At 41.7% G+C, this 13,982-nt stretch overlaps 1 protein-coding gene across 5 annotated transcripts in view; it reads right to left on the reverse strand.

Moving 5' to 3' along the window:
* The window catches only part of agmo (alkylglycerol monooxygenase), a 414,609-nt gene that overhangs the window by 174,837 nt on the left and 225,790 nt on the right, over positions 1 to 13,982 (reverse strand). For all 5 annotated transcript variants that reach the window (XM_069913757.1, XM_069913754.1, XM_069913755.1 and 2 more), the window contains one exon: positions 7,578 to 7,681. In XM_069913757.1, the coding sequence (XP_069769858.1) occupies positions 7,578 to 7,681 (104 nt within the window). The remainder of the gene's footprint in view (positions 1 to 7,577; positions 7,682 to 13,982) is intronic.

The raw sequence follows: 13,982 nt of genomic DNA on the forward strand, positions 1-13,982 counted from the left end.
AGAAGAAGGAAAGATGTCGGAAGAGAAAGGTGAAAGCCTTACCTGTACGAAGAAGCAGGGACCCGCCATGGAAAGAGGAGCCCACTCCCTGAGGTCAGTGGAAGCCCCGAAGGGTCACGACCCACCCAACGCAGGACAACAAGGATGGCTCATGGAGCCAAACAGAGGGGCGCAATGTGCACGACAAAGACAACACCGACGGTAGGGGGTCCAGCTGTGGAGTTCCACTCCACAGCTTGAACAGCTGAGAAAGACCCGACAGCAGTGTTCCCAGCGGGAAGATATAGAAAATAGCGGAATGAGAGGGAGGAGAATGAAAAAAGGAAATCAGAGACTCAGCAGGTGACCAGCCAGAGGAAGAGGACCAACATCAAGACACCATTAATTTAAAAAAGATATACCCAGCAAACTGAGATAAACAGCCCAACAAGAAAGTCAGAAGAGACACAGATACAAGGAAGAGAGGTAGAGGACACAGGTCCTGGAGTGGACACAGGGGAAGAGGAGGGAGAGCATCAAGCTCAGCACAGAGAAATGGAAGATGAAGGGAATGGACAGCACATGGATAAAAAAAATTTTCAAGAATATATGGAAGCATTAAAAGAATGGCTGACATGAGAATTTAGTGAAATAAAAAGAAGAATAAAAGGTACAGAAGAAAAAGTGAGAGGATTAGAGATGGTCATGACAGAAATAGGGAAAAGAGTAGACAAGGTGGAAGAACGAGAAACAGCCATAGAAATGGAAGTGGACGACTTAAAAAGGAAACTGGAAGAATCTGATAAAAAAAAGTTAAAGAAACACAGGAGTCGTTAGCTCAGAGATGGATATAATGGAAAACTATAATAGGAGAAACAATATAAAGATAGTGGGCCTTAAGGAAGATGAAGAAGGCAAAGATATGAAAGAATTTATAAAAGAATGGATCCCCAGGGTCCTAGGAATGCCAAAATTACAGGAAGGAATGGAAATAGAAAGGGAACACAGAACATTAGCCCCTAAACCACAGCCACAACAAAAACCAAGATCCATTCTAGTAAAATTCCTGAGATATACGACAAGAGAAAATATATTGGAGAAGCCAATGAAAAAAATGAGAGAAGACAAAAAGCCACTGGAATACAAAGGTCAAAAAAAAATTTTGTACCCAGACATAAGTTTTGAGCTCCTGGAGAAGAGGAAGGAGTTTAACGCAGCAAAATCGATCCTATGGAAGAAAGGCTATAAATTTATGTTAAGATATACAGCGGTGCTTAAAATAGTTATCCCGGGGCAACAAAACAGACTGTTCTTGGATCCAGAGAAAGCACGAGAATTTGCAGAACGCCTGCAAAACAGACAGAGTGATGAAGAGATGTAACAAAAACAAGAATGACGACAAACTTCTTATAAAGAAGAAAAGTAAGAACTAAGAAGGGGAAGAAAGGAAGGAAAGGAAGTAAGGGGGGAATTAAGAGGGTGAGCTTTGTTATATGTGAAGATAAAAGTCTTTTCTGGAATGGGCTGGGTGGGAGAGAATAACAGTCACTGCAAAATCAGTTGACGCTTGCGAGCGGATTCGCAATGCAAATGGAGAGGGGAGATGTGGTTGCCCGGCAAGGGACAAGTGGCAACTCAGAGGGGGGGGGGACATTTGGGGTTAAGGGAATTTTAGATGTGGGAATAATGGAAATATTTTATGTTTTAGAAGTGTTGTCTTATAGTGTGTTCAAAAAAAGAAAACAGAAATGGATAAGGAGGAAAGGTGGTGATGAGGAAGCGGAAATGAAAGGTAAACAAAGTATGAAATGGCCATGTTGAACTATATGACTATAAATATTAACGGAATACATAACCAAATCAAAAGGAAGAGGCTGTTAATTGACTGAAGAAAGAAAAAAATGAGAAAGCAAGAAACACATCTAACTGAAGTGGAACACAAGAAATTAAAGAGGGATTGGATAGGGCATGTAACAGCAGCATCATATAATTCAAAAGCCAGAGGAGTAGCTATATTAATCAATAAAAATGTACCAATCAAAATAGAAGAGGAATAATATATCCAGCAGGGAGGTATGTAATGATAAAGTGTCAGATATATTCAAAATTTTGGAATTTGCTCAATGTATACGCACCTAATGAAGAAGATCAAAAATTTATGCAAGATATCTTTTTGAAGATCGCAAATACGCAGGGGAATATACTAATAGGAGGGGATTTTAACCTTAATTTGGACTCAAAGATGGATAAAACTGGAAAAAAGACTAACAGAAAGAACAAAGTAACCAAATTTATGATTAAATCGATGCAGAAAATGCAACTTTTGGATATATGGAGGAAACAACACCCAAAGGAAAAGGAATATTCAAATTATGCGGGTAGACATAAAACATACTCAAGGATAGACCTGTTCCTGTTATCAGCCCACATTCAAGGGAGAGTTAGGAAAACGGAATATAAAGCTAGATTGTTATCGGATCACTCACCCCTGTTATAAGCAATAGAGTTGGAGGACATCCCACCGAGAACGTATAGATGGAGATTAAACTCCATGCTACTTAAAAGACAGGATTTTAGAGAATTAATTGAGTGACAAATTAAAATGTACTTTGAAATAAATATGGAATCAGTGAAAGATAAGTTTATACTATGGGACACAATGAAAGCGTTCAACAGAGGGCAGATAATAAGTTATGTAACTAAGATGAAGAAGGACTACAATCAGGAAATAGAACAGTTGGAAAGGGAAATAGCAACTACAGAAAAAGAATTAGCAATAAAGGAAGATACAACTAAAAGAAGAGAATTGGCAGACAAAAAAATAAAGTATGAAACACTACAAACATATAAGGTGGAGAAGAACATAATGAAGACAAAACAGAAGTATTATGAGCTAGTAGAAAAAATGCACGAAATAATAGCGTGGCACCTTAAGACAGAACAAACTAAAAGAACGATATTGGCATCAAGGAAAAAGGAAAAACAAATTACATATAACCCAACGGAGATCAACGAAAACTTCAGGGAATTCTACGACCAACTATATCAAACTGAAAACGAAGGGAAAGAAGACAAAATAGATGAATTTCTAACTAAAATTGAACTACCAAAATTGCAAACGGAGGAGCAAAATAAATTAATAAAACCATTTGAAATAGAAGAAATACAGGAGATATTAAAAAATCTACCGAACAATAAAACACTGGGAGAGGATGGACTCCCAGTAGAATTCTATAAAACATTTAAAGACTTATTAATTCCTCCTCTCCTGGAAGTAATGAACCAGATTGAAGAAACACAAAACATGCCAGATTCATGCAAAACAGCAATAATTACAGTAATACCAAAGACAGGGAAAGATCCACTAACACCAGCATCATATAGACCAATATCTCTACTCAACACAGATTATAAGATAATAGCTAAACTATTAGCAAACAGATTGGCCGTCTGTGTACCAAAAATAGTAAAACTAGATCAAACTGGATTTATTAAGAAAAGACGAACAATGGACAATATCTGTAAGTTCATTAACATAATCCATGCAGTACAATGAAACAAGACACCAACAGTAGCAGTTGCCTTTGATGGAGAGAAAGCCTTTGACAGAGTAGAATGGAATTATTTATTTAAAGTATTACAGAGGTTCCACCTACCAAAGAAATATATTAATTGGATTAAAGCATTACATAAATGACCATTGGCAAAGCTGACAATAAATGGATATATATCAAACCAATTTAAATAAAGCAGATCAACTAGGCAGGGATGTCCACTATCTCCCTCACTGTTCACGTTAGCTATAGAACCACTGGCAGAACTGATAAGAACAGAAAATAAAATAAGAGGGATAAAAATAAAGGAGAAGGAATATAAAATCAGTCTATTTGCAGATGATGCCATAGTGTACTTAACAGAACCAGAAATATCAATAAAAGAACTACATAAGAAATTGAAGGAATATGGAAAAGTATCGGGGTACAAGATCAACGCAAATAAAAGTGAAGCAATGCCAATGAATAATGTGGATTTCACAAAGTTTAAGAAAGAATCACCATTTAGATGGTAAACACAAACAATTCGATACCTAGGTGTACAACTAGATAATAATCTGGGCCATCTATACAAACTAAATTATCAGCCATTAATGAAGAAATTGCAAGACGACTTAGAACATTGGAAAGACTTATCATTAACACTGATAGGATGGGTAAATTGTATTAAAATTAATGTCTTCCCAAGGATACAATACCTATTTCAATCATTACCAATTCACCTAACAGAGAAATTGTTCAAGGAGCTAAAGAAAATAATAAGGAAATTCTTATGGAAAGGGGGGAAAACAAGGATAGCGCTATATAAAATAACAAAATGGTACAAATAAGGGGGCTTACAGCTACCAAACTTTAAGAATTATTATAGAGCAGCACAATTAAGATACCTATCAGATTTTTATCAAACAAGGGAAAAACCAGATTGGACCAGATTAGAAGTAGATAAAATAGGGGAGAAGTACCTGAACATATACAATATAAGTGGGATGAAAAGCTGGTGCAACATAGGAATTCACCAGTACTGCACCATCTGTTCAACATTTGGAAGAAGATTCACATAGAAAGGAATAAAACAAATTATCAACTACCAAAACTAATATTGACGCAAAATCAACTAATCCCTTTCACAATAGATAACCTTTCCTTTAGAGAATGGGAGAGAAAAGGGATCAAAAGAATAGAAAATTGTTTTTCGGGAAATAAATTATTATCTTTTGAACAAATGAAGGACAAATATGGTATAACTCACGGTACAATGTTTGCACACCACCAACTGAAAACCTACTTGAAGGACAAGTTGGGAAGCAGGCTGAGGTTACCAGAAGGAAGCAATTTTGAATATGTGATTACAGACACAATGATAATTATAATATTTATAACAAACATGTACATCAAACTGCAAGAGAAAGAGAACGAGGAAACAAGCTGTAAACCCAAACAAAAATGGGAACAAGATCTAAACATAAAGAACGAAACATGGGAAAAGCTATGCTCCGGAACTATGAGAAATACAATAAACACGAGGTTACGCATGATGCAATATAATTGGTTACACAGGCTATACACCATGCTCCAAAAGTTAAATAAATGGGACCCAACAGTATCAGACAGATGTTTTCGCTGTGAGAAGGAAACGGAAACAACAGTACATGCAATTTGGGCATGTGAGAAAGTGGAAAAGTTTTGGGAAAATCTAAACCAGGTATTAAATAAAATCACAAAAAGCAACATACCAAAAAATCCAGAGATCTTTCTTCTAAGTAATATAAGAAGTAAAGAACTTGGACTCGACTTGGATGCAGCACAAAAAAGATTTATTATGATAGCCTTAGCTGTAGCAAAAAAATGTATTATGTCAACCTGAAAATTAGAAGATAGCCTGAGAATATAGCAATGGTACATAGAAATGAATAAATGTATTCCATTGGAAAAAAATAACATATAATTTAAGAAATAACATCATAGTATTCGAACATATTTGGGAACCGTACATGGAACACAACAGAGAAGTCCGACCGCGGACCTCCATCGCCTAAAATGACAGAAGGAGAAGAAGATGAAATGAACTGACCCAGTATGTCAAAGTAGAAGACACAAATTTCTTGTTTATTTTCATTGTGTGATGACATTGTTTAATGGGTTTAATGTATCATATATGTTGAACATTGAGTGAGTGGGGAGGGGGGGTGAAGGAGGGAGATAAGGAAGGGGGGAAAAGGGGAAAAAATGACTGTGTATATTCAAGAGGGAAATGTTTGTGTGTATTTTGGTCAGTATGGTTCATAGTGTGAAAAATAAAAAAAAGAAATATAAACAAGGAAATAGTGCAAACAAACTGGGCAAAATACAAAAAAATAAATATTCAATAATAATTAGTGTGCAAAGTAAGAATCCGTAAATTAGTCTCTGATTGAGTTTGTTGTTTCAGAGTCTGATGGTGGAGGGGTAACTGTTCCTGAACCTGGTGGTGTGAGTCTTATGGGACCTCTGCCTCTTTCCTGATGGCAGCAATGAGAACAGAGCATGTCCTGGGTGGTATAGATCCTGATGAATGTTGCAGCTTTCTGTTAGCAACATTCCATGTAGATTAGTCAATGGAGGGGAGAGTTTTGTCTGTGCTTTACTATGTCCACTTCCTTTTACAGGGCTTTCCATTCAGAGGTAATGTGACCCCATAGCAGACCATGATAAAGCCAGTCAGCACACTTTGCACTACACATCTGAAGAAGATTTTCGATATCATATCAAACCTCTGCAAACTTCCAAGAAAGTAGAGGTGCTGACGTGCTTTGTTCATGATGACGTTTATCTATTGGGTCCGGGAAATGTCCTCCGAAATAATGACTCCCAGGAATTTAAATTTACTCACTCTCTCTATCTCGGATCCACCAATGATCACTCATAATCACTGGATCATACACCTGTCATTCTCCTCCCCTGAAGTCCACAATCAACTCCTTGGTTTTACTGACATTGAGTGTGAGGTTTGTTCATGCACCATTCAGCAAAGTTTTCAATCTTCCTCCTGTATGCTGACTCAATGTCCTGTTTTTTTAACAACCCTCTATCATGGTATCGTCATCAAATTTGTAGATGGCATTATTATTGTACTGAGCCGCACTATCATATGTGAAAAGTGAGTAGAGCAGGGTGCTAAGAATGCAGCCTTGTGGTGCTCCAGTACTGATGGAGATTGTGGAGGAGATGTTCTTACCAATCCTCGCTGATTGTGGTCTTGAGGTGAGGAAATCCAGGATCCAATCACACACTGGGGCATTAAGGCCCAAGTCTTGGAGTTTGCTGCTCAGTTTTGAGGGGGGGGATGATGATGAATTCTAAACTGTTGGAGATAAAGAGCATCAAATGCATGCATCTTTGTTCTCCCAGCGTCTCAGGGCTTTAATGTAGAGCCAATAAGATAGCAAAAACACAATGCTGGAGAAACTCAGCAAGTCAAAGAGTGTACTTTATATAGTAAAGATAAAGATACATAACCAACATTTCAGGCTAGAGTCCTTCATCAAGTTATGAGGTGGGGAGGGATTGAACCAGGGAAGAAAAGGTAGAGTAATGGTAAGACAAAACCGGTTTGGTGGAGCAAGAGCAAGCAGAAACAATGGGTCTACCCGGGTGGTTGGGTTTGTGTGTCTAAGGTAAAAGGTAGAATCTGGTAGTGCAGGGATGGGAAACAATGAGGTTGGAGGCCATGGGAGAGCGGTAACCAGAGGTGATGAGGTTGGAGAGGGTGTTGGGGAACAACTTGAATTACAAATTGCACTTCAGACCACCACTGTGAAATTTAAATCAATACAAAAAAAAAAATCAAACTGAAGATCCACAGAGTAGGATTAGTTAGAATTACAAGATTATACTCACTGGTGCAAATATACACATGACTACATTTAAAAGTCTTTGCAAGACAAGCCCTCTTACTGAACAACATCCAAGTAAATCCAAGAAGCTGCATCATGGAATTAGCTTATTCTTTGCACTTTTCAACTGAGCAGACTTGTTTCACTGCTTAATGACAGTGAAATGACTTACCCAGGAAAAGTATTTCTGTAATACAGACTGCCGAAGGGCTGTAGACAGATTGTAGTCTTCAGAGCTGTGGTGTACTTGATGTGCTGCCCACATGATGTTCACTTCTGTAATCAGAAAGAAATGAAGAAATTTCACAAGTGTAATTGTGCAATATAGACATTGTTTATGCACAGGGCACTGAATATAGAGCAGTGTAGCACAGGAACAGCCCCTCCATACTAAGATGTCTGCACTGAACATGATGCCAAATCAATCTAACTCCCCTCTGCCTGAAGATGATCCACAACCCACCATTCCCTGCATTTCATGCGCCTATCCAAAAGCCTCTTAAATACAACTGCCATGCCTTCTTCCCTTGGAAACCGATTCCAGGCTCTGCATGAAAAAAAATGCCCAAGGTATATCCTTAAACTTCACATGAAATGCATGACTTCTTGAATTTCACACTGAGAAATGTTCTCAGTTTTAAACAGAAATATTCGACTGTCTTTAAGTCCCCTTACTGGTTTTCTTTACCATCCCCTGTAAAAATAAGGAAGCTACTTTTACTCTAGACTTGCACTAAAACAAAACATAATTGAATTCCAAGGCACCATTGAGAAAGTGGTATTGTAATTGCTCTTTATCAGTGTTTAGCCTTCAAATGTATACTGCAGATAGATTCGGGAATCTGAAATCATTCCAGATGAAGGAGGGAAAGGAAGCTTGCTAAGCTGAAGGGCGGGTGGGAAAGGGGAATATCTGTGATAGGCTAAAGCCAAGAGACCATGGGGATTAATAGTAACAAGGTCATCTTCTTTATGAATTTTTAAAAATATTGTATTTATAATTTTAAATCATATTATATATTGATACAAACATTATATAATTGAATAACCCCCCCTCCCCCAACCTCCCTCATCCACCCCATTAACACCCTCCCACTTCCCATCTACAAGGAGATCATCACTAAAGACAACAATAATCAACTTTTTTAGCTGTGGAGACTGAGACATCCACCGGACTCTTCATATCAAGAGTTTTTAAATGTGGGCTCCATACATTTACCAAGAAAGATACAACCACTAGCCTACTGCAGGGGGTGACCTTTGAACCTGCAAGAAGACCATCTGGGAGGCTGACTCTACCCACATGGCTGTGTGATAGTACAGATCTATCACAAATGTACATAGTTACTGTATCTAGACTGTGCTTACAGCGATTGGCTGAGAGCTAAGCCACGCCTATTGTCTGGGCCTTAAAGGGTTGTGTCCCTAGCCAGGTCGGATCTCCAGGGGGACGTGCGCCAGCATACAGATGGACAGACTACAGAAACTCCATCAGGCGCTCTGTCATCCAGGGGTCACTAGGTTTGCCCACTTTGTAAAGGTGCGCAACCTACCCTATACAGTCGAGGAGATCCGCTCCATGACCCGAGCCTGTTCGGTGTGCACTGAATGCAAGCCCCACTTCTTCCGTCCGGATAACTCCCACGTTATCAAAGCCACCCGCCGCTTCGAGCGTCTTAGCGTAGACTTTAAGGGGCCCCTACCGTCAACCAACCGTAATACCTACATCCTTACGGCCATCGACGAGTACTCCCGCTTCCCGTTCGCTGTGCCCTGCCCACACACCACTGCCACCTCAGTGATACAGGCCCTTCACAGTATTTTCGCCATCTTCGGTTACCCCAATTCCATCCACAGTGATAGGGGATCCTCATTCATGAGTGCAGAGCTACAACAGTACCTTCTGAAGTGTGGTATCGCTTCAAGCAGGACCACGAGCTATAACCCACACGGTAACGGCCAGGTCGAGAGGAAGAATGCCACCATAAGGAGAGCGGTTACACTGGCTCTCCGGTCTAGGGTCTCCCCACCTCTCAGTGGCAGGAGGTTCTCACTAGTGCCTTACACTCCATCCACTCCCTCCTATGTACTGCAACAAATGCCACCCCCCACGAAAGGATGTTCCTTTTCCCGAGGAAATCCGAATCAGGAACCACTGTACCGGCATGGCTCACCGTCCCTGGCCCCGTCCTTTTGCGATGCCACGTCTGGCACTCAAAGAACGACACCTTGGTCGACCGAGTGACTCTACTCCATGCGAACCCGCATTACGCCTACGTTGAGTTCCCAGACGGGCGGGAGGACATTGTTTCAGTGCGGGACCTAGCTCAGGATGTGGTAGACCCAGCAAACCCCCCAACCCAATCTTCCCCAACTCTTTATTCCCCAGGCCCCGTGCCGCAACAGAAGGACCAACAGCACCCCAATGACCCGGGCCACCCTGCCGACAACACGACTGGGGAATTGAGCAAAGGAGCGGTCGCACCCGACGAGCCCGCTGGCGACACCACTCCAGCGACCCCAATCCCGGCACCACAGCGGTCATGCCAGATGGTCAGACCTCCTGACCGCTACAGTCCTTAACCTACCCCTTCCTTTCATTCTCTCCCTCGTTTTTTTTGGGTTTTTTTCCAGGGTCAGTTCTCCAAGAAGGGGTGAATGTGATAGTACAGATCTATCACCAATGTACATAGTGTATATAGTTACTGTGCTTACAGCGATTGGCTGAGAGCTAAGCCACGCCTATTGTCTGGGCCTTAAAGGGTTATGTCCCTAGCCAGGTCGGATCATTCCGGGCTGGTCGGCCACCTGTGAAGAGCTCCTGTCTTTTGCTAATAAAATTGTAGAGCTCATCGAAAGAATCAAAGACTTGTTGATCCAAACCAAGGCTGATACAAACATTATATAATTGAATAAACCCCCCCTCCCCCAACCTCCCTCATCCACCCCATTAACACCCTCCCACTTCCCATCTACAAGGAGATCATCACTAAAGACAACAATAATCAACTTTTTTAGCTGTGGAGACTGAGACATCCACCGGACTCTTCATATCAAGAGTTTTTAAATGTGGGCTCCATACATTTACCAAGAAAGATACAACCACTAGCCTACTGCAGGGGGTGACCTTTGAACCTGCAAGAAGACCATCTGGGAGGCTGACTCTACCCACATGGCTGTGTGATAGTACAGATCTATCACAAATGTACATAGTTACTGTATCTAGACTGTGCTTACAGCGATTGGCTGAGAGCTAAGCCACGCCTATTGTCTGGGCCTTAAAGGGTTGTGTCCCTAGCCAGGTCGGATCTCCAGGGGGACGTGCGCCAGCATACAGATGGACAGACTACAGAAACTCCATCAGGCGCTCTGTCATCCAGGGGTCACTAGGTTTGCCCACTTTGTAAAGGTGCGCAACCTACCCTATACAGTCGAGGAGATCCGCTCCATGACCCGAGCCTGTTCGGTGTGCACTGAATGCAAGCCCCACTTCTTCCGTCCGGATAACTCCCACGTTATCAAAGCCACCCGCCGCTTCGAGCGTCTTAGCGTAGACTTTAAGGGGCCCCTACCGTCAACCAACCGTAATACCTACATCCTTACGGCCATCGACGAGTACTCCCGCTTCCCGTTCGCTGTGCCCTGCCCACACACCACTGCCACCTCAGTGATACAGGCCCTTCACAGTATTTTCGCCATCTTCGGTTACCCCAATTCCATCCACAGTGATAGGGGATCCTCATTCATGAGCGCAGAGCTACAACAGTACCTTCTGAAGTGTGGTATCGCTTCAAGCAGGACCACGAGCTATAACCCACACGGTAACGGCCAGGTCGAGAGGAAGAATGCCACCATAAGGAGAGCGGTTACACTGGCTCTCCGGTCTAGGGTCTCCCCACCTCTCAGTGGCAGGAGGTTCTCACTAGTGCCTTACACTCCATCCACTCCCTCCTATGTACTGCAACAAATGCCACCCCCCACGAAAGGATGTTCCTTTTCCCGAGGAAATCCGAATCAGGAACCACTGTACCGGCATGGCTCACCGTCCCTGGCCCCGTCCTTTTGCGATGCCACGTCTGGCACTCAAAGAACGACACCTTGGTCGACCGAGTGACTCTACTCCATGCGAACCCGCATTACGCCTACGTTGAGTTCCCAGACGGGCGGGAGGACATTGTTTCAGTGCGGGACCTAGCTCAGGATGCGGTAGACCCAGCAAACCCCCCAACCCAATCTTCCCCAACTCTTTATTCCCCAGGCCCCGTGCCGCAACAGAAGGACCAACAGCACCCCAATGACCCGGGCCACCCTGCCGACAACACGACTGGGGAATTGAGCAAAGGAGCGGTCGCACCCGACGAGCCCGCTGGCGACACCACTCCAGCGACCCCAATCCCGGCACCACAGCGGTCATGCCGGATGGTCAGACCTCCTGACCGCTACAGTCCTTAACCTACCCCTTCCTTTCATTCTCTCCCTCGTTTTTTTTGGGGTTTTTTTCCAGGGTCAGTTCTCCAAGAAGGGGTGAATGTGATAGTACAGGTCTATCACCAATGTACATAGTGTATATAGTTACTGTATCTAGACTGTGCTTACAGCGATTGGCTGAGAGCTAAGCCACGCCTATTGTCTGGGCCTTAAAGGGTTGTGTCCCTAGCCAGGTCGGATCATTCCGGGCTGGTCGGCCACCTGTGAAGAGCTCCTGTCTTTTGCTAATAAAATTGTAGAGCTCATCGAAAGAATCAAAGACTTGTTGATCCAAACCAAGGCTGATACAAACATTATATAATTGAATAACCCCCCCCCAACCCAACCTCCCTCATCCACCCCATTAACACCCTCCCACTTCCCATCTACAAGGAGATCATCACTAAAGACAACAATAATCAACTTTTTTAGCTGTGGAGACTGAGACATCCACCGGACTCTTCATATCAAGAGTTTTTAAATATGGGCTCCATACATTTACCAAAAAAGATACAACCATCAGCCTACTGCAAGGGGTGACCTTTGAACCTGCAAGAAGACCATCTGGGAGGCTGACTCTACCCACATGGCTGGCTGTCAATCAACTGACCTAGATCTAGACCTTGAGCCGGCCCCTCCAGGGCCAGTCACACGTGAAACCTTGGAGATTGAAACTGGATTAAAGCTTATAGTACAGTCTTTGTGTGTTTTGTGTCTGCTTGCTGCACCACATTTGATACGTATGCACATTGTACAATGTATATGACAATTAATTATCAACGTAATTCTTATTATTATGAAGTGTGGACTGCATTTCATGCCTTTTAAACAAATGACAGTGCCCATAGTTGCATTTGGAACCATTATCTTTCACAAGTTTGATGTGGCCCTATTAGGATTGGTAAACAGCAGCTTGGGCAGAGGTTTGTTTTAAGAAAAATCTCAAAACAGAAAATGATGATGCAGCAAGGGAGAAGTTATTGAGGGATTTAGGGTATAAATTGTGAATATAATGTTTGCCTACCAAGCAAATTGTTTTTTTGCGAAAGAGTCTCAACTCAGACCAATGACTGTCCACATCTCTCCATGGAAGTAGTCCACCCAGCTTCTCAATATTTGCTTATTATTTTTTCTCCTGTGAATAACCACACACAATCAACAAAATGATGCTAAATTTATGGTATTGTGAAAGCCAAAGTGGCCAGATAGATAGCAAGTTAGCATCTGAAAATGTTCACTCAGGACATTTCCAAACAGGGGTATGCAATTACCAAGAGACACTGTATGCGAGGGGATATGGAGAGGATATGGAGAGGGATGTAGGATGCATGTAGGATATCAGCACATCATCTAGATTGCTTTTGTCTGCCACCTAGTGATAGATTTTTCACTGGAAAAAAGTTAGGTGTGAATGGCCCGTTTATTCTCCAAATAAGATTGAATCTCGTCATTTGTGAAGCACTCGAGATAAACAAAAATAAAGTTATAAAATCTGACCCACAATGAGGGAATACAGAAAGTATGCAACAAACAGAGCATTTGTGGAGATTCACTGAAACATCTGGATGAAATTTTGACAAAGGGCTCATGCCCAAAACGTTGGTCATATCCCTTTGCTTCCCATAGACACTGTGTAACCTGCTGATGTTCGCCAGCACTTTTGTGTATTGGATAAAACCCAGTCCATTTTTGAGCAATTCGCATTAATGTTGTAAATTATATATACACAAATGGACCAGAGCAGTCTGGAAACATTTTAAAATTCAAACCTGTAGAAAATTAAATTCATGAAATAAAAAATCCAGATTGCAAGTGAAAGCATGTCAATGAATAAAAAGACCCAGTCTAAACAGTCTGCTCTCACAAATAAAGACTGGCAAATCAATTAACATTTACTGAGGGAAGAGTTCCTTTGTGTGCTGTGAATAGTTGAGCCATAAAACTGTTTACAAAGAACATTTTGTGATTTACCACTTACAGGAAATCTTTCTCTAGTCCTTCCAAGATAAATGCAATTTGTTTTTGTTTGAATGGGTTTGTAATAATCCCTTCTTTAAAAATTCATGTAGAGAAAGTTAGAACCACTGAGTGCTGTCAATCTCTACATTTG

This window comes from Narcine bancroftii, chromosome 1, assembly GCF_036971445.1.
Source record: "Narcine bancroftii isolate sNarBan1 chromosome 1, sNarBan1.hap1, whole genome shotgun sequence".
In the NCBI taxonomy this organism is placed as follows: domain Eukaryota; kingdom Metazoa; phylum Chordata; class Chondrichthyes; order Torpediniformes; family Narcinidae; genus Narcine; species Narcine bancroftii.